Raw genomic sequence first — 22,497 nt, 5'->3', positions numbered from 1 at the left:
AGGAACCAGGAACAAAGCCATTTGATCGTCAAAATCCACTGAGACCACGAAACCTACTTTGGCAAGAAAAAAATGTTTACTCACTTACAAATTCCCATGATCCTTAACAAAACAACTGCCTTTCCTTTCATTTCCAGCAAAACATGTGATTAGTTTAGAGGGGAAGGGGCAGAGTCCAGTTCATCCTTTAAGCTTCAAAATAATTTTATATATCCTGAGTTTTCTTTCATAGAAAGGCAAGGTTTTATCCCCTCTTCTGTTTCCCTCCCTCCCTCTGCTTTTTCTCCTTTTGCTTATAATGTCATTATTTCACCCAACAGGAAAATGGAAAAATTCAGGGCAGAGTCAGAAGTGTCTTTAAAACATAATGTAAAAAGTAGAAAACTTCTTTTCCATTCAGGTTCCAGTGAGAGCCCTGGAGCCTTAGGAAAACGGTTCCTTTATTATTCAAAGAGCAAGGTGGGTTTAGATGACGGCGTACAAGTTGTCTAAGGCCTAAGACTCTAATAGAAACAGCAGGGAATCTTCATTCATCAAGAGAATGTCTTTGCAAAAAATGAATGAATACAAACTTTTTCTGAGCCCAGCAAGTGGGCTGTTATTGCAGGATTTTATAGATGGGACAAGTGAGGGGCCTTGTGTCACCTGCCCAGAGGCACAGCAAGCCAGACGGTTGGGCCTTGATTAACCTGGGTGACATACCTATAAGCCTAAAACCCTTCTTACTACATTGTGTTGTCCTCCAGGCCCTCAGCAGAGTATATGTCTTAATATGGATGTAGCCAACTTCTCCCTACAGTCAGAGCTCATGGTGCTCCATACACGGACCAAACACCAAGATGACAGTCCATCTCATCTCTGTTCTTTTTAGGTGACTTACCGCATCCTTCCTTTAACCCCATCCCACTCCTTGGTCAAGACACCCCCACACGCGGGCACACACCATCTGCCAAAGAATTTAGAAGCACGACTACTGTCTCTCTGCAATTAAAAACTCAAACCAAAAATAAACCATATTTTTATTATTTTTTTAACCCACCATGTCTTAATCCATTTAGCCTCACCCACCTTTAAAAACAGATTTCATCTCATTTACATTGGGTCTGCCTCACACCTCTGATAGGAGTCAATACCTTAAAGTTATCCATTTATCTGCCACGGGTGCCTCTGTTTGGGTTTGGCTGTCAACACCTCGCACATGTGAAGTCAATCTATGTGATATTAATGTAAACACTGTGCATTACAAACTGGTGGACATTTTATTCTAACAGGAAAAACAGACAGTTTGTTTGCATGTGTGGGTTTCCTCTACAGTGGAGACAATAACACTATAAATGAAGGTAAGTGCTTTGCCAAAGGATCATCAAATTAAAAAAGAGGGAAAGGCAAGGTAGGGGGCTGTCAGAAAATGCTTTATGCTAGCAGATTCTAACAGGACAGTGGGGCCAGGAATTTTATGTAAAGATTTTTATCTCTACATACAATGGAAAAAAATGCCATTCGTAATGTCACTTTCCCCTCATCGTTATTATAAGCTCATTTCCTCATTGCATGTGCAATACAATCAGTTTTCTTAATGCTTTCGTGTGGAGTCCATTGCTTTAGCTTTAAAATAGCCAATTCTCTTTTGCTAAGAAAACAGCGTATGGCCTTTAAGAGCATTGTAACTGACAAGATGGAAGAATGCAGGCAGGATGTCTAGGCTGAAGCTTTTCTATCACCTGCCATTAATATGATTCAATTTATGCTTATGTCATAGGTTTAGACATTGTGCTGCACTGTGAGCAAAGAAGGGACTTGAATAAAATACAGTGAAGAAAGCAGATGGTATGCTATCAAAACCCTTCAAGCCTAAAATAACCTTTCCCAAGTAAGGAGAATAGTTAATTAAAACCAGGATATATTTACTCTATTCTGAATATCTCAATGTAAATAAAAATCAAAATGACACCACTGTAATGTGGGTCTAAATGATGAAAATTTCATCTATTCTATTTTTCTTTAATAGTTTCTAATCAAACTTTTCATTAAACAGCTTCATAAAATTCCACAGAGAATTTATTTACAGGGACTCACTGTAGATTTGAAAGCCTTACTTTTATTGTTCAATTAAATCTGTTATTCAGTGGACGACATTAGAACAATAGAGGTGGTGGAAGGGGAGGAGAGGTGTCCGGCCAGCTGGGCAAGGCCGTCACAGGAGCGAGGTCCACGTTCAGAGATGAGCCTGGGGAGTGTGAATAAGCTGCAAGGCTTGCAGAGGAAATGTGGGCGCAACCCTGCTCGAGAAAGAAAGCCCAGTTCCTTTTTAAAGCCGTGGACTGGGTTTGTCCCGGCCCAGGTCCTCTGACTCACACGCATGTCCTACTGGCAGACAGGGCACCGGCCACTTATAAAAACCGCCTGGAGGGCACAGACTCGGGAGAGTGATGACTGTGGGCAAACAAATCTAAGAGAGACCAACAGCTGTCCTAGGGTGAAGACGGTCATTCCTAGTGGTGTTGGAATGTGAATTTTAAATGATCCAGGCATGGCCAAAACTTTTCTAATACCCTCTCTCCCTATTTGTATTTTATTTTTTAAAGTCTTTATTGGACTATAGTTGATTTACAATGCCATGTTAGTTTCAGGTGCACAGCACAGTTAATCAGTTATATGTATACACATATCCACCACTCTTTTTCTTAAAAGACTTTTCCTACATAAGTCATTACAGAGTATTGAGGAGCGTTTCCTGGGCTACACAGCAGGTTCTTATTACTTATCAGTGTATATGCCCATCCCAATCTCCCAAGTTATTCCTCCCTCACTATTCTCTATTTTTAGAAACCAGACCCAGCCCTGCCTTTACCACGAGGTTTCTCCCGACCCCTCTCCATGCTATCTTCTCCAGCCAGGCCACTTCCTCCACGCCTCAGCTCCCTGTGAAATGCCTCCTGAGCTTGCTTTCTGCAACACTCATCCAATGCTTCGTCCCTGACTTTCCTGTAACATTAGTTAGCCTTTCAGTTGGGTTAATCCTGTCTTCCCCAATTAGGTTTTAAATCCTCAAAATGAGCGAGGACTGCCTTTTATTTATCTTTTGAAACCCCTCTCTCACCCCCACTCTGTAACCCCATTTAATAGAAGAGAGCAAAAAATATATTAGTTAATAAAATAAACATTATTTAATCATAGGAAAGCAGACACTGTCCTTTTGAGAAGGGCCTTGGAGGTATTTTATGGCAATTTATGAATTTCATGTGTCAAAGGTGTAGCTGCTAAATGCTATAAACTCTTTGCCATCAGCTCTACCATTCATCCACCTGGTGATATGGCTAATAAAATTTGATTTTTACAGCCTAGGCATACTGTTACCTAAATTACATTTGACCAATTACTGAAGTCACCAAACGTGTGGTACAGAATATATACTGTGTAGAAAATTCATCTGTGGGCCCCCTGGCACTCATGGTAATCTGACAGAAGTGTTTCAGTCATCTGGCAGTGTTTAATATTAGGAACATTTGTTTAATGCCAGTCACTAATTAAATTTATGTTCTTCCACCAACTGTTAGTTGGTTGAAGAAACCCAACCCCACGTTTTAACAAACCCTTTAACCCATGCTGATTTCAAATAGCACCGGTTGGAGGTTTAAAAGAATTTCTCTGGAAATTAAGATGTATGACCAAAAGTGGAAAGTGAAGGAGGAATGTAGGTGAAGGTTTTTGAATCAGGTCAGAATAAGTTTTTTGGGTTTTTGTTGTTGTTGTTCTCTTACTAAAACTAAAATGAAATCCTATAAGAAGTACCAAATATTTGAAGTACAAACTTAACTACAAAAATACTAATATTCTAATTTTTAGACTAGTCATCTAGAAGCTCTTTAACAAAGGTACCTTTATTCTAAAAGAAAGCTTCCACTTTAAGAGACTGGGGAAGAAAAAGCAGCATTACCAGAAGAAAGTTCAGGAAAATATTTAAAAGTCAGATGCTTGTGTTTGTGAGAACATTTAAAACTAATTTAGTAACTCTTAACAACCATTGTGATCACTGTTAAATTGGAACTTCTATTACCAGTTCTAGATGCAACAGCTTTGAAACTCAATGACTAATAACTCTTAATTTAGCCAAAAAGGTTAAAACATTTTTTCATTATATTACATTGTGAAACTCTAATTCTGAATACACTTAAATTAGGGAAAGTATTTTTTCAGTTCTATTTTGCGTCAAGAATTTAGAGACCTCTTGAGTAGCAAGCAGGACAGAGGATTTGGGAGGAGGGGCTAGAAAAGGAAAAACTCAAAAAAGTATTGAAAAGGGAAGATTTATAAATGCTGATCTGGAAAGTATTTTTTTTTAATGTATTGGATACATTCAACTACTTGAATAAAAAAGGTTATTTCAATATTATGAATGACAAGGAAATCTTTCTGGAAAAAGGAAAAAATAACTTGCATAAACACTATTACTCTCTTACAGACTGATAAGCCAGAGTTGTAGAAGGCATCTGAAAAAGACAGTTTGTAACCCCAAAAGAGTCATGTCTAATGAACTGACGTCCCCTTCTGCTCTTTCTTCCTCTCCTTCTTGGATCCAGGTAAACCATCTGGTCACCCTCACCCTCCTCTGCCCGCCACACCTATTTACAACATCCCACCTACTCCTGCTCCAGGGCTGCTGGTGGCACGAATAATCAGCCTCGAGAGGTCACCGTGGATTCCCCAAGCCACAGCGAGGCCTGTGATGACTGAGAAGAATAATCTGAATCTGCATACTTTGCAAAAGGAGGCATCCTTGGAAAAACATTACCCAACAGAATCAAGGAATGCTCCTGCTCAAAGGGCCCTCGTACTCTCTAGGCCACAGGTCTCCACCACTTCTCCACCCAGGTGCCAATGAAGGAGTCAGCGTGGCTCAGTTATCACGCTGCTTGCTCTATGGGGTGATTCCCAGGGACGGGACAGGGTGAGGTGGGCGGTGTTCTTGCCTCCGTAAATATAGGAACTTCCAGGTAACATGTGTACTATGATGACGCACCCCCAGAATATTCTGATATCCCTGCCCAGCCTATCAAGAACCTCTGATATGATCCAATATCTTCAAGGAAGATTTGAGAAAGTGAAGATTTGAGAGATGTGATTTTATCTTGTCTCAAATCTTTCACGGCATCATGCAAGGATTCCTCAACTGAGGATGTGCTATCTTCTCCTCCTTTCCTTCGGTTCACAGAGAACTCATGCCAGTCAGCGAAACAGAGATGCAGATACAGATACATGGACACATATCCATCTTTGATGGATACAGTGTATAAAGATATTATCATTATTGTTTAGTCACTCTTTGTCATGTCCGACTCTTTGCAACCCCATGAACTGTAACCCACCAGGCTCCGCGGTCCATGGGATTCTCCAGGCAAGAATACTGGAGTGGGTTGCCATTTCTTTCTCCAGTATTACTTACACATGTAAGAAAATAGATGAAGAGTCAAGCAAAACTTACAAATTTGGCAATTTCTTACTCTCCAGATATTTTGAACACATCCAAGAAATAAACGGATAGGACAGCATATGATCTCAAAGAAGTGAACTAAATACAGTATTATGGAACAGTGAAACGAATTAAAACCAAGGCAATTATTTTGTTGATGTTTTCAGCCTCTTAACTAAGACCTAAATAGTTTAATTCTATCAGCTAAATTGGATAAGGAAATGGCAACCCACTCCATTACTCTTGCCTGGAAAATCCCATGGACAGAGGAACCTAGTAGGCTGCAGTCCATGGGGTCGCGAAGAGTCGGACATGAATGAGCAACTTCACTTTCACTTTTCACTTTCACGCATTGGAGAAGGAAATGGCAACCCACTCCAGTGTTCTTGCCTGGAAAATCCCAGGGAAGGGGGAACCTGATGGGCTGCTGTCTATGGGGTCGCACAGAGTCAGACACGACTGAAGCGACTTAGCAGCAGCAGCAGCAAAATTTAAACCGAGTTAACTTTTTATTTACTTTACAATCTTTTATTCATACCAAGTATTTGAAACTGATGTGATCTTTACATATACAGCTCATAGCAATTCAAAATTCAGGGACATAGGGATCTATTACATATCTATCTATCTACCTTATAGTAATGAAATGGTTAAAATGGTGTATTCTTTTTAAACTAGTGCATTTTTATAGTTCTTTATGGTGGCACTAGTGGTAAAGAACCCGTCTGCCAATGCAGGAGACATAAGAGATGCAGGTTTGATCCCTGGGTCACAAAGATCTCCTGGAGGAGGGCATGGCAACCCACTCCAGTATTCTTGCCTGGAGAATCCCATGGACAGAGGAACCTGGAGGACTATAGTCCATAGGGTCACAAACAGTTGGACACGACTGAAACAACTTAGCACGCAGGCATACCATGGAAAAGGGAGTGATCAGTTAAATTTAAAACAATCAGTATTTGAAGAGCCAAAGCATTTTAAGAAACGACTAGCATAAAAGCTTCCTGTCCTATAAAGTCCAATTTCAAGGTCGACCAAGCAGTTTCAGACTCTGTCTTGAACAACAAATTCTAAATAATAATCCTGTGCCCTGGGAAACAGAGGCTGCCAAGGAGGCAGTGACGTCTTATTGCGGCAATCACTGGGGGAAGAGGGCAGTGGGGGCGGCACACCAGGCTTGTGAAAGTCAGCCCCGTTCCCCACCGCTGCTCCTAACAAGAACTGAAAACAACCAGCCACACACGCACAAGTTTCATGTAGGAAAAAATAATCAAGAAAAGACTCACCAAATTCATCGCATATGCTCTCATTTTCTATGAGAGTCGGGTGGTCGAAGGTGTCCCGACAGTACAGGATCTGAGGGTTCTTGCTGACCACTGCGATGCCCCCCAGGGCTAACGCAAACTGGTCCAAGAGAATGGAAGACGGCTTATCCTGGATGCGTTTCAGCATGGAACGGTAGCGGCAGTACTGAGGGTAGCTGAGAACTATGACGTTCATTTCTTCCTCATCCTCCCCTAGACAAACGAGAAAACACTTCCGTTACTTTCTTCCCTCCAACAAAGAACTGTGGCAGCCATGGCATCATTTCAATGCTCACCTCTGGTTTTGTACTAAAAATATAGTCTTCAGCAAGATTCTTGTATTGCTTCATTTTTAGCACAGTCTGGCTGATGCTAGCCTCCTCTCAGTCCCATTTCTCATCCAGCTCCATGAAAAAGCCTCAGGTACCAATAAAGAAAGAAAGGGTTGGATCCATAATCCCACAGACAGACTGAAGAATGTTTAGGTCACTGGCAAGCAGCAGAACCAGAAAATTGTTTTGAAAGAATCTGATGTGCATAAATATATTATTATATTTTATTTATAATTAATATCATTATTTTATCAACAGGAAAATTCAGAATTTTGCTGAGCTTCTTTGTATTTCTTTCCACAGCTTCGTGTTGGTTTTATTTTGGATTATATAACCTTTCAGTGCTTGAAGCCTGTCTAAAGGCCATCTGGCCCAAGAGAGATATCCATGGGTCTCCAGAACATCATCAACTGCTCTGCTGGTTGTTAGTGCTATTCACTGGATATATCTTGCTCCCTTTATGGTTCTGTGGAAAGACCACCCATTGAAGACAAGTGGCCATGTGACTGGTTATGGCCAGTGAAATATGGCAGAAGTGGGTGGCACCTTTAAGAGCCAGAGTGCAACTAACCATACTGTCTCCCTCCCTTTGTTCTGGACATCTGCAATGGTTCAGATAGTGGCTGCTCAGCCAGTTTTGGTCTTGAGTGAGGATAACATGGAATAAAGCACCTGCTGCTGCTGCTAAGTCGCGTCAGTCGTGTCCGACTCTGTGTGACCCCACAGACAGCAGCCGGCCAGGCTCCGCCATCCCTGGGATTCTCCAGGCAAGAACACTGGAGTGGGTTGCCATTTCCTTCTCCAATGTGTGAAAGTGAAAAGTAAAAGTGAAGTCGCTCAGTCATGTCTGACTAGTAGCGACCCCACGGACTGCAGCCCACCAGGCTCCTCTGTCCATGTGATTTTCTAGGCAAGAGTACTGGAGTGGCTTGCCATTGCCTTCTCCGAATAAAGCACCTGGTTGGTCCAAATGGATGTACAACATAAACACTTGTTTCAAGTGAGTCTGGTCTAGCGGTGGTTTTTTGTAGTGTGATATATCTCAGTGTGATTGATACATCCACCTTCTCCACCCTCCCCCGACCCATACCCCCTGTCTTCTAATGTTCCTCAAATCCATCTGGTAACTTGGCACAATTCAGAGAACCACACGGAGAGGACTCTCCAGGCATCCTCGTGAGAGCTCCATCAGAACCACCTTAACTCAGGAGAACATTTCAGCAACTTCAATGAAGCTCCCTCTTATAATGATCTTAACGCTTATTTCCATGTCACTATACTTACAAAAACTAGATTCTGCATGGATTAATCCTTCTTTCATCTTAAGCTTGAGAAATGGCAACCTCCCCCTCCCCTTTGGTATCCTGCTACCGGCACAATGTCAAGCTGAATTTGGGCTCCATGACCCAGTTTGCCATCACTCTCTATAACCACACCATCGGGGCGTTTGCAAGCAATTCCCAGATATGTCACTTGCTTATCCAAAGGGAAAACACTCAATATTTCGAGCCTTTACCATGCTGCAGGGAATTGCACAAAACAGTTGTTAAGGATACCAACATTATCATGGCCATCTGGCAACCAGTGGGAGACGAATGAGGAGGGACAGAACATAATGATGGAACATAACCAGTACCCATGGAAGGTGTGCATGTGACCTTTGCAGACAGGAGGCCAATACCCAGATGTATTTCTAATTATGTTCACTTAGTTCCTCAGGCTGGAGGCTTCTTCCAGAATGGAGATGTTTAGCTGCTTTCAAGATGACATCTTTTAACAGTTTATGTTGCTTAGACTCCTGCCTGGTTTGTGGGTAGCCACTTCATCAGCTGGCACACTTAATTAAATGGAAATATGTTTACACTGAAGGCAAGTCCCCAATGAAAAATAGTTTGAAGATGCTGATACATGTCCCAAGGCATGCCAACTTGAGATTTCTATAGTAGACCACGACACTAGGTCAAATTTGTGCTTTCTATAGAGTTAAAGTGAAAAAAAGTTTTAGTGAAAATATTTATGAAAACATCATCAGAATTCCAGAGTGTCTGAGTACTATTTGAAGAAGCAGCCTCTAATGTGTCAATTGCATTATTGCACTCTATTTGTCCAAGATGACCAAGATTTGCCCAAGATCATCCAAGAAGAGAGCCAGGGAGTATAACCATGAACCCCCAGGATTTATTTCAGCATGCTCAGCCCCTAACACCATCTCTGGTACATAGTAAATACCATAAAATGCCCGCTGATTTCACTTCTGCGATGGGAGTGGTGTTGGGTGTGTCGGGGGAGACACTGTACTACTGTCTTTACACGTTCTTGAAATGGAGAAAGTCATACTTCTAAGGTTGAACAACAGAGAAAAAAATGGATGTTTCAGAGTTGGTTTTATAGCAGAAGATGTCACCTGGACTCTTGGGACTACTTCACTTCCTTCCTATTCCTTCATTCTCCATGAGGATGCCATCTCTAGGTTCTTCTTAATATCTATTCTGGATAAAATCAGTTCCTGGCTATGTTCTGTACTTAGAAATGACTTTTTTTTTTTAACTCCCTCATCCTTGCAATATTTGTCTCTATTTCTTCACACAGTCTATAAAGCACTAACCAAACCTTGAGTCCTTTTCTTTCTATTGGAAGAAAAAAAGCAAATTTCCTCTGATCCCAAGTCATGGAAACACATGCTATGAACGATGTCCATTCATTCTGGAGACAGCATCTCTAAGAATGTTCTGGGACTGCCCATATCAGAATCACACGGGAGAATGCAGGAAGGCCGAGAACCTTAAGAACCTCTGATTCAGAATCTCTAAGGCAGTGGCCCAGGAATTTATTATATCTTTGACAAGTTCCAAGATAGTTCATGTACATTAAAATGTGAAACCACCACCTGAGGTTAGCTTTTTTGCATAGACTTACAATGACTTACTCAGTTGGGTTTTGATCTTTCTTTCCACACACACACACACATATTTTCCTATTTTCAGTTACATATTCCTATCCAAAACCCCACTGTACCTGAAACAATACGGGACCAAATTCCCTTTTCCTTGCCACTTTACTAACATTGTTACAGGCATCACAGAAGACAACAAATGTAAAAAAGCACTCTTAAAAATAGGAGGAACTGCTTTCCTGCTTAGAAAGCAGAGCAAAAATATTACTGCGATGGCTGGTGCTAATAATAAAACATTACAATTGACAAAGGCCTTTCACACAACATATCTTTTGTTGCTGTTTCTCACGACAACCCTATTAGTGCCATGACACCTTGTTAATATTCCCTTAGAGATGGGAAAGTCCAGATTCAGATTCTCAAGTGACTACTCTACGATTTCAAGGAACTAGAAAGTGAGAGGTGAGATTATAACTCAACTTTTTAACTCCAAGCTTGATGGAGCTTTTCATTATGACAAAATGTCACTAATAATAACAACATTATCCTTAGGGTAATATCTTGATTTCTTTTCCTCTATGGGTGTGGCTGAAGTAAATTATCTTTCCTTTGGCATATTGTTGTTGAAGGGATTTAACTAATTTACAACATTAGGAGTGAGGATGGTGGTCTTTGATCAAATGAAATAGGAGACGTCTGTATCATCCACAACTGTGGAATTCAGCCTGTTCTAAGTTAGAATTCTTCTACTCTGGTTACGTTAGTGTTATTTTGGAATACCTCAATTCCCATTGTAACAATTTAACAATATTGACACATCTTCACATTTATCAACTTTCTACTTTCTATCTACATGATAGGAAATCAAGCCAACTCTTAGGCTGTGCAAGCCTAGAATCCCTACCCCTGGCTGAGAGGTTAGCACAGCTGGGACCCTGTGTAATGTGGCAGTGCTTACTGATTAAAAAAAAAATCATTATAATTTTGTTGTACATGAACAGAACCATCTATTTGGAGCAGAATTTCAGCATTGTTTCATTTCAGTTCAGTTCAGTCGCTCAGTTGTGACCAACTCTTTGCCACCCCATGAATCACAGCACGCCAGGCCTCCCTGTCCATCACCAACTCCCGGAGTTCACTCAAACTCATGTCCATCAAGTCAGTGATGCCATCCAGCCATCTTATTCTCTGTCGTCCCCTTCTCCTTCCGCCCCCAATTCTTCCCAGCATCAGTCTTTTCCAGTGAGTCAACTCATCACATGAGGGGCCAAAGTATTGGAGTTTCAGCTTTAGCATCAGTCCTTCCAATGAACACCCAGGATCGATCTCCTTCAGAATGGACTGGTTGGATCTCCTTGCAGTCCAAGGGACTCTCAAGAGTCTTCTCCAACACCATTGTTCCAAAGCATCAATTCTTCGGTGCTCAGCTTTCTTCACAGTCCAACTCTCACATCCATACATGACCACTGGAAAAACCATAGCTTTGACTAGACGGACCTTGGTTGGCAAAGTAATGTCTCTGCTTTTTAATATACTATCTAGGTTGGTCATAACTTTCCTTCCAAGGAGCAAGCGCCTTTTAATTTCATGGCTGCAATCAGCATCCACAGCATTGTTTGGACAGAGGCAAATTTCCAACCTTACAATTAGATGTTCCCAGAGGAGCTGTCTTTAATCTTTACAAAAAGCAGAGGAAGCCCATGAGACCCTGAGGACTCCTGTGCAGAGGTGAACAAGCATTCTAGGTGAGCGTCAAGATAAGATCCAGTGTAAAGGTGAGATCTGGGAGAACCAACAATTCATCTAGGTCAAAGTTTCACTGAGTGAAGAAGATACCCTGAGTCTCTTCTTTGTGGTTTAGGTAGAAGCTTCATGAACCGAAGAAACTTTTTTTTTTAAGGCAAAGTGTGGTCACTTTACTATGAAAGGTGAATATAAAACTATGGGTTTGGATGTGCTTTCCAAGTCCAAAATTCTATGATCCTATAACTCCCTCCTAAGCCTTCACATTAAATTAACTTCTTCCTGACACAGCTACAAAAAAGTAAATTGTTCAACAGCTGTCATATTTTATTTTGCCCTAGTATGCTAAGAAACAAATAAAGCCAAACAATCCTTTCAAGAATTCTTCCTTAAATTCCTCAGTTACTTCCTACCTCCTATGCATTTCATACACACATAAACAGACACTCCTATACAAAGTTACGCATGAAGCTGACAATAAGGCTGTGTAGGACATTTCCCCCTTTCCAATTCATAACAGGTCTAGCAGATAAATATAGAATGAATAAAGAGTGGATAAATTGCACATTTGTTTAGCAAAAGACAAACAAAGTGTTCCTGGAACAAAGATTATCTTTCAGCCACACCCACATAGGGAAAGAAATCAAAGTATTACCCTAAGGAATCTTTCTCTAACACACACTAGTTGGCTGCAGTTGGTTGGGTTATATATACATTATTTGATTTCTGTCAACAGAAAATGACCAGCAATAAATTAATGGTACCAAAGACTGAAATTTCAGACCATAATTATGATATTCTATTAAAATGTCATCCCATTCCTCAAGTACCCCCTCCACCAAAAAAAAAAGTGAGTGAGTATGCTTATGAGTATGCCTATTTTAAAATGAAATATTCAAAGAGAATGAGTCCCCAAATTACTCAACCTCATTTCAACTTCAATGAAAAGAACTTTGCCTATTAAAAGTTAATACCTAAAAGTACACTGCTTGTAATGCTCAACCAAAATTACTCTAATCCTGCACTTATATCATAATTACACGTTTTGTTAACCTCTCTCAATGTCAATTTTTCACTTATTTATATATTTTCAAAGTCCAAAACAGAATTCCACTGAGAAACTATAATTACAACGAGAGACTCCACCCAAGCTTTTCAAACAGTAACTGTATACCATTGCTTTAATCCTCAGCATTGGGCTGGGGGTGGGGAGAGGGTGGGGGGAGAGGGTAAGAGCCCGCATTCATTCTGAATAGCATGTCGCTCAAGTTGTCTTTGTAAAAAGAGAGATGCATGAAATAGCAAACACAATGAATTAATGGAGCATTGACTTTCAAATATCCATAATGCTATTTTTTAAAATAGATAATGGTGGCCAAATGCACAGAAGGCTGAAAACATAAATTCCGGAGGAGAAATTTGCTTTTATCTCTTACACAACAATTTAGAAATGTAACTTTCTTTTTCATTCTAGGGGGAGGAGAGAAGGCTTGTTTCGGAAACATCACACTAGTATGCTTACTGAAAACCACTATAATCTACTTCTAACATCACAGTAAGCTTAAAAAAAAAAAAAGCTTAAAAAACCCTCGCACCAGGATTTTATAGAGCCTGGTGGAAAAAGTATGCATGTTCCTTCCTGCACCTAATTACCTCAAGTGAAAAATCTGCCAAGTATTTTGCCCTTTAGTTCTCTTAATCGTATTAGGGCAAATGCATTTGGATGCCAATAGAAACAAACATTTAAAGATTTTCACTTAAAAGATTCCAAATATGTATGAAGGTTATGTTTGAGACACAATGTCCCTAGTCCTTCAAGGATAATATACAGTGTTCTTTTTTTTTTGTTCCCCAAGCAAATATGAATTTGCTCATGTTATAAAACTTGATGTCTAGTTTTCAGACAATTTAAGTAAAATAAATGTCAATATGAGAGGCTCTTACAAAGATTTATGTTTCTTTCTGTTACTTTATTACATTAGGCATTCCTTTCTCAAAGCTTTATACTTTTCACTGTGCTCCTAGCAACAACCAACGGCAAAGCATCAGCTTTATATACCTGGCACTGCTCCAATTCTTACTGCTATTGACAATTATATTGAAGTTTCCACTTAATTGCTGCTCTGTTGTGACACTGAATATTTGTCATAATTAGGCATTTCCTATTTTCCATCCATTCATTTCTGATTACTACTGAAAATGAAATTTTTTTATTCCAGAAAACCTAAGCATGAAAATTCTACAGATAAGAGTAGCTACAGCTGTTACTATCATTACCAACATTGTAACATGCAGCAAAAAAAAAAAGGCATATAATTTCTCGGAAGGTAATTTTCCTTTCAGTCTAAGTGCTCTTATTCATCTTACAGTTACTCAATGATTTCCTGTTCTAATTACAGGACATTATACAGAAAGACATTTGTAAAAGGAAAATGCAGCAGTGCCTATGACTAAATAGCCTGAATTGGCTGAAAGCGTTTAAAATTCAAAGCTGTATGTCAACTTTATCAATTTCTGATTACAACCTGTATAAATGTGTAATGTGTCCCTACATCTCTCATAAGGCAGTCAACTTAGTACCCAAAGGGGAAAATACAGTTACAGTTAAACTGATGCTGAAGAGTTGGGGTGGGGAAAGATCAGGTTGTTTTTTTTTTTCCCCTCATCAAAGCTGTTAAATTGGAGGCATGCCAAGACAAGGAGTGGAAAATATTAATAATAAAAATAAATTAAATGCCTGATTAACAGGGAGAGAGAACAAGATTCCATCCGGAATAGAAATGAAAATGCCACAAACTATTTCATAAAAACAGACTGTGACGTAAATTGCACATCAGTATTGCACTGTTGTGGTTATTTTGAGAAATGGTTTGTACTGTAAGTCAGCTGGTGCTGCCCCACCCTTAATGGTTTTGTAATTCTCTACACAGTAAGCAAGTGGGGCAGCCCTCAGATCGCTAAGACAGAAAACAGACCTAGCCAAACAGAACTGACAATAAAAAGATAATGTCCTTTTAACATAACAGAACAAGAAGATTGGCTTTATTAACTAAAAAAAAAAAAAAACTATTTTAAATGGTCCCAAGCTTGCCATTTATTTTGATAAATGAAAAGACATATCTTCCCAGGATAGGCAACAAAAACATCACTTTAGAACTTATAAAATGTGGGAAAATATGCCGGTTCAGGGTTGCAAACAGAACAAAGAATATTTCAAATGTAAAAACCCAGGGTTTTAACCAGCTGTTTCCAAAAGCAAACCACTTCAAATGGATGGCCACACAAATATAAAAATATGTGTTAATATGTTAATATCAGCTTTTGCCCTACTATTACTTCATCACCCAAAAAAGAAAACAACAGAAAGCTACACTAAAACCAAGCACGCCATCATTTCAAGGAACAAATGAACCCACTGGGAGGCAAAGCCAGCCTCTACCACCAAGCATCCACCAAGCAGTCACTGAATTCTAAGCCACATTTAAAAGCCACATTAGATTTCTTCCTGAGAATTATGCATGTGATACCCACATGGTTCATCTCAGACAAATTTAAAGGTCACACAAGACAGGGATTATGCAGCAGGTGTATCTACTGGTGAGACCACATGCCTAGACAGACCTGTAGGTAAAAGTGGTAACCACATCTGGGGTGTAATTCTGAGGGACCTGACCTGCCTTGACCTGCCTCCCACTCACAGGGTTAACTGTTTAGCTTCAAGTCAACTATTCACTCTTAGTGAGTTTCAGTGTCTGAAGAAGAGACTATAAAGAGCCCAGGAGACCACATAGGAGCCAGAGCTTGGACAAAATTTCTCCTACCCTAAAACTGTGCCAAAAGTTTTCTCAGAGATTAATTTATGCATTTATTTATTTATTAGTGACCCAAGTAAGGCTATTATATTGGCTGTGAACTTAGTTTAAATAAACCCTCTCTTGGCTGACAGGAAGCTACTTTTAAGATTCAGTTAGCCCCTCTGGTTACCATAGCAAAGTTGCTGTAAGAGAGGGAAATCAGACCATCATTAGTACAACTGGTCTTAAAAAAAATAGCTACACAACTTTCTATTTTTCAGTTTTTAGTTTATGTCTGCTGTCATTGTGAGAGCCATAATACCATTACTGCAGCTGCCTTGTAAGCCTCTGACATTTGAGAGACCCTCCTGAACCCCCAAACTTACGAATAAACCTAACTAAAGTGAGATGCTGGACAGATCAATAGCTAAATGATTTAACTTCCACACGTTAGTTTCTTAGCATGTAAAATGTGAATTTGTGCCTTAACAAAATGACTAATCACTATTTGTCATGACTTCCATGGACATGATTATTTCACAAGTAGTCAACACTGATCAGGTTAAATCTCATCATTTCCCATATGGTTTATATCTTGGGGGAAAAGCCTGTGTATGGAGCACTAATCCTAAAGGAAATCAGTCCTGAATATTCATTGGAAGGACTGATGCTGAAGCTGAAACTCCAGTACTTTGGCAACCTGATGTGAAGAACTGACTCATTGGAAAAGACCCTGATGCTGGGAAAGATTGAAGGCAGGAGGAGAAGGAGACGACAGAGGATGAGATGGTTGAATAGTGACACCGACTTGATGAACATGAGTTTGAGTACGCTCTGGAAGCTGGTGATGGACACGGAAGACAGGCGTGCTGCAGTCCATGGGGTTGCAGAGAGTCAGACACAACTGAGCAACTGAACCGAACTGAACTCGTGGAGCACTAAACACCAAAAAGTGTAAATTGATTAATGTTGATTACTAATGCCTAGCATTTTGAAGCCCCATTCTATATACATACATACACATGTGTATGTGTGTGTTTATATATACTGTATAACAGAACATATATTATATCTGGAAAAATAACATCAAAGTATGGCTACTTTCATTAAAACTCTGTGGTCATTAAACATAATAAAATCAAATAACATTTAAGATCTTGCAAAGATGCTTCTGTTAGAGTCAGTGAAAATACAGGTATGAAATAATAATATGCTCACCCTCTTGTCTTTTGTTTAATAGCATTATTGAGATAGAATTCATGTAACAAATAATTCATTCATTTAAAATGTACAAGCTTTCAGTATATTTAAGTTTGCATCTATCACTATAATTAAATTTATAACATTTTCATTTTCCCAAAAGAACCCCTGTATCCCCTCATTCCACATCTCTTTGCCCCTCACCAATTCTAGGCAACTACTAACCTACTTTCTACCTCTATAACTTTGCCTAGTCTGGACATTTAATATAAATGGATTCACACAATATGTAGTTCTTTAATAACAGCTTCTATCACTTAGCATAATGTTTTCAAGGTTCATACATATTGTAGAGTATATCACTATTTCAAGGCTTCCCAGGTAAAGAATCTGCCTGCAGTGCGGGAGATGTGAGTTCAATTCTCGGGTTGGGAAGATCCCCTGGAGAAGGAAATGGCAACCTACTCCAATATTTCTGCCTAGGAAATCCCATGGACAGAGGAATCTGGTGGGCTACAGTCCTTGGGTTGCAAAAGAGCAGGACACAACTGAGTGACTAAACAACAATCAGCATTTCATTTCCTTTTATTCTTAATAATATCCCATTGTATGGATATACCACATTTTATTTATCCATTCCATCAAGTGATGAGACATTTGGATTATTTCCACTCTTTGGCTATTTATGGATAATGCTGCTATCAACATTTGTGTAAAAGTTTTTGTGTGGGTATATGTTTTCATTTCTCTTGTGTATATATACCTAGGAATAAAATTGATGGGTCATATGGTAATTCTACATTTGCCCTTTTAAAGAACTGCCAGACTGTTTTCCAGTGTGGCTACACCATTTTACATTCTCTTCAACAGTGTATGAGGTTTCTGATATCTTTTCTAACACTTGCTATTATTTGTCATTATTTGTCTTGTTGACAGCCATCCTAGAAGGTGTGAGGAGATATCTCCTGTTGTCTTGTCTAACGCCTAAAAATCATTAACAGTGGGTACACCTAGATTGTGACATTATCTGGGATTCTTATTTTCTCCTGTTTGTCTGCATTTTTACTGTACAACTTTTTTTTAAAAGATGTGGACATCTGGCAAAGTGTGTTAGTCGCTCAGTTGTATCTGACTCTTTGTGACCCCATGGACTGTAGCCTGCCAGGCTCCTCTGCCCATGGAATTCTCCAGGCAAGAATACTGGAGTGGGTAGCCATTCCCTTCTCCAGGGGATCTTCTGAACCCCAGGTCTCCGGGATTGCAGGCAGATTCTTTACCATCTGAGCCACCAGGAAAGCCCAGGAACATCTGGCAAATTTATATGGAATTTCAAGAGATCTCAAGTAGTTAATCTTAAGAAAGAACAAAACTGGAGGACTTACACAGTCCTATTTCAAAACTTACTACAAAGCTACAGTAATCAAAGCAGTGTGGTACTGGCCTAAGGCTCAAATGTGATCCAATAGAATAAAGAATCCAGAAATAAACTTTCAAATCTTTCAACAGGGCGCCAAGACCATTCCAATGGGAAAAGACAGTTTTTTCAACAAATGATGTGGGTGAAAACTAAGTATTGATAGGAAAAGAATGCATTTGACCCTTACCTCACACCACATATAAAAACTAACTCAAAATTTATCAAAGACTCAAATTTAAGAGTTAAGACTACAAAACACAGGAGGAAACCTTCATTACCTTGGATTTCACAATGGTTTCTTAAGCATAACACCAAAAGTGTAGGCAACTAGAACAAAATATAAACTGAACGTCATCAAAATTTAAAACTTTTTTGTACCAAAGGACACTATCAAGAAAGTGAAAAGATAACCCATAGAACAGGAGAAAATATTTGCAAATCATAAAGTAAATGAAGGATTAATATACAGAAAACAAATAGCTCTTAAAACAGCAAAAACAGAAACAATTCCATTTAAAAAGACTTGAATAGATATTTCTCCAAAGAAGTTATACAAATGGCACATGAAAAATTATTCTATATCATTAGTCACTAGCAAAATGCAAACCGAAACCATAGATGCTACTTCACACCTACTAGTAATACTATTATTACTTAAAATATAAATAAAAACAAAAACAATAAACTCCAAATGTTGGTGAGGATGTTGAAAACCTGGAACCCTCATACTTTGCTGGTGAAAATGTAAAGTGGTATAGCTACAGTGAAAAACAGTCTGGAAGTTCCTTAAAAAGTTACATATTGAATAATCCTGCTGCTAAGTCACTTCAGTCATGTCCGACTCTGTGCGACCCCAGAGACGGCAGCCCACCAGGCTCCCCCGTCCCTGGGATTCTCCAGGCAAGAACACTGGAGTGGGTTGCCATTTCCTTCTCCAATGCATGAAAGTGAAAGTGAAGTCGCTCAGTTGTGTCCGATTCCCAGCGATCCCATGGACTGCAGCCTACCAGGCTCCTCCGTCCATGGGATTTTCCAGGCAAGAGTACTGGAGTGGGTTGCCATTTCCTTCTCCAGTGAATAATCCTATGACCTAGTAATTCCACTCCTAGGTATATATTCCAAAGAACTAAAAACAAGACCTCAAACAGATACCTGTACATCAACATTAACAGCAGCATTAATCATGAGAGCCAAAAAGTAGAAACTCAAGTGTCCAACAACAGATAAATAAACAGTGTGGTTATGCATACAATGGAGTATTATTTAGCCATAAAGAGGAATGAAGTTCTGATACATGCAACAATGATGAATGAATTTTGAAAACATTATGCTAAGTAAAATAAGCCAGACAAAGGCAAGATAATGTATGATTCTATTTTATATGAAGTATCTAGAATAGGCCAATTCTGACAGACAGAGAATAGAGGTTTCCAGGGCCTGGAGCTAGGGTCAGAGGCAGGGGATGGGGAGTTACTGCTTAGTGGGTACAGAGTTTCTGTTTAGGATGATGAAAAAGCTGGAAATAAACAGTGGTAATGACTGAACTGAACTGAATGGTTGTACAACACTAGGAATGCATGTAGTGTCACTGAATTTTACATTTAAAAATGGTTACAGTGGTAAATGTTATATGCATACATTTTATGCAATTTTTTTAAAAAAGGAGGACTTCCTGGCAAGGGTTATATTTTCTACCTGGGTGCACTCTTCATTGCTTCTTGAAAGGAAAAGAGGTGTCTTTTCAACCAGTAACTAAACTATCAACTCCTGGAGGGCACAGTCAGTGTCCTAATTTCTTCTTATCCCTCCTAGATCTTTGAAGGGCCATTGACAAATGCCAACTGTCTATAGACAGTATTGCAGTTAACATCTGAACGTCTTGTCAACAAGTAAGAGCTGTCATATGTCATTAGTTCACTCTAGGCTCTGGACCAGCAGCTCTTCCCAAAAGGCTGAAAGAACCTCGAGAAAGTTATCCTCCCAACAGTGCTGCATCCACTGCCCTTTTAGATGATGGGGCCTGAGTTTAGGCAGTCATCTCATTATTTGACTTTTTAAGAAATAACTTCACCACTGAAGGGTGCGTGGACCACCCTCAAAGAGCTGAGCCATCTCCACACAGCTGCACTGACCTCTAGGAGTTCACATCCTCAGGTGACAAGAGACACCTGGATTCCACTGTTTCCTTGTAAATCATCATAGGCCTTCTGGAGTGGCTTAATGAGGAGGGCAAAATGCCTTTCTCCTACCACTGGCTCGTCTTAAATCAGAGGTCTTCAAACTGGTGAACCCCTGGACCCAGAGGGTCCAGGAAGCCTTTCCTAGGAGATTCTACACAGGTATGGGACACATGTTCAAGACACGTTTCACTCCCTACTCCATTCATTTCCCAACAGTGAGCCTGCACTCAAAACAGCCCAACCTCCTTTTCTATCTACTATGCCGTCTTATGACCACTGAAGAGATCAATCAAAATACCGGTTTTGGAGAAGCCTACTTTATTAATATATTAAGGGACAGTAAACCATAGGCTTTGATCTTTCCCCCCTTTTCACATATTTCCATTAAAGAAGAAGCTTGGCAGCAGAAATAGAGTACTTTAGCCTGCATTAAGATGCTCTGAATTCAGAAAAGCCAGAGCAATAAAGGTTAATGATGCTGATCCCTTTAAAATGTAGCTGGAATGTTCTGCAAGACTACCAGATTTTTTAAAATAATCTAGATAAAAACCTAAGGATAAAAACTTACATGATTTATATCAGAACTGTTGTACTTTAATAAACATAGATTTTAATATTTAAGATTTTATTGATATATAATATTTATTCTAATCAGTCACTCACCATCTTATTCCATCCCATATCATGTTTAACACTTTCTTTGCCCGTTAACAAAAAATTCATTCAAATTTATGATAAAAAATGCTAAATGCCTACTCAAAATTGAGAAAAGACATATATATGATTTTTGACAGCTCTTTTAGAGCAGCGCTATTCAATAGAAACATTGTTAGCCAAATATGTAATTAAACATTAAAAAGTAATAAAGCAGATGACATTAACTTTGATAATCTATTTTTATCCGTTTTAGCACTGCTGCTGCTGCTAAGTCGCCTCAGTCATGCCCAACTCTGTGCGACCCCAGAGACGGCAGCCCAACAGACTCCCCCGTCCCTGGGGTTCTCCAGGCAAGAACACTGGAGTGGGTTGCCATTTCTTTCTCCAATGCATGAAAGTGAAAAGTGAAAGTGAAGTCGCTCAGTCGTGTCCGACTCTTCACGACCCCATGGACTACGGCCCACCAGGCTCTTCCACCCATGGGATTTTCCAGGCAAGAGTACTGGAGTGGGGTGCCATCGCCTTCTCCAGTTTTAGCACTAGTCTTTTACTATTAAAAGTAATAATTCAATGAACATTTTGTCTCCCCCTTTTATTGATATAATTGACGTACAACAATTTAGGCTATACAACATAACAACTTGATATATACATATATATCACATAGTCAGAACACTTTGTCTTATGTCATGGTGTAAATTCAAGTTTTTTTTAGGGTACGTTTTAAAAATTAGTTTACCTAACTCAATACATCAAAAACAGTATTTCAACATGAGCAATGCAAAGAATTATTAATGAGATATTTTACATCATTTTTTCAAATTAAGTTTTAAAAATCTGTATTTTACATTTGCAGCATCTCAATAAGGACAAGTCACATTTCAGGGCTTTGGAGCCACATGAAGCTCGTAGCTATCATATTGGATGGCAGAGCTTTAGAGAGTCCACCAGGAAGGAAACCTTAAGACCACTATGTCAGACAACTTGGACCTAAAAAGGCAGCTGGGATGACTGGCCTATTCTGGGTACTTGGCACAATCCCCACAGTGCCTTTCAGTCCCGGACTCTAGGATCCCACCATCTTAAGAAAAAGGATCAGAAACCCAACTGGGAGAAGAGAACAAAACAGGAAGAAAAGCCATTACTGTGACTGTTATTTCATTGTTCTAATAACCAAAACCCCAGTGAAGGCCAGAGATAGCAAGCAACTCTGTGCCATTATTTTAAGAGAGATCCTCACTTGCCACCCTTAGTTTTCAGTGAATGATAAAAAGCAAATCAAAGTTAAAAAATGTTAAAGCTTCAGCTATAAAACCCAGCGAGAGCCCTCTCCTCTGGGTTCTACCTATTCTCCTGCTGACGAGCTACAAGTTCCTCAGCGCCAGGTCCACAGACTGTCTGTCCTGTGTCCTGTCACAATGCCAGAACATTGGTTGTTCAGAATGGGTATATTTTTCATCTTTTTTTTCTCCTAGTGTGCACAATACAAAAATTAGTTTAAGATCTG

General features: G+C 39.5%; 1 protein-coding gene across 1 annotated transcript in view; it reads right to left on the bottom strand.

The window, feature by feature from the left end:
* ARID5B (AT-rich interaction domain 5B) overlaps positions 1-22,497 on the bottom strand; it is a 196,692-nt gene that overhangs the window by 94,242 nt on the left and 79,953 nt on the right. Inside the window, exon 4 of the mRNA XM_055425649.2 lies at positions 6,757-6,987. Coding sequence (XP_055281624.1) covers positions 6,757-6,987 — 231 coding nt within the window. The remainder of the gene's footprint in view (positions 1-6,756; positions 6,988-22,497) is intronic.

This window comes from Moschus berezovskii, chromosome 12 (genome assembly GCF_049115385.1).
Source record: "Moschus berezovskii isolate FMDL1 chromosome 12, NW_MosBer_1.0, whole genome shotgun sequence".
NCBI lineage: Eukaryota > Metazoa > Chordata > Mammalia > Artiodactyla > Moschidae > Moschus > Moschus berezovskii.
Note: the sequence above shows the minus strand (reverse complement) of the source record. Positions and strands in the feature narration are given on the sequence as shown.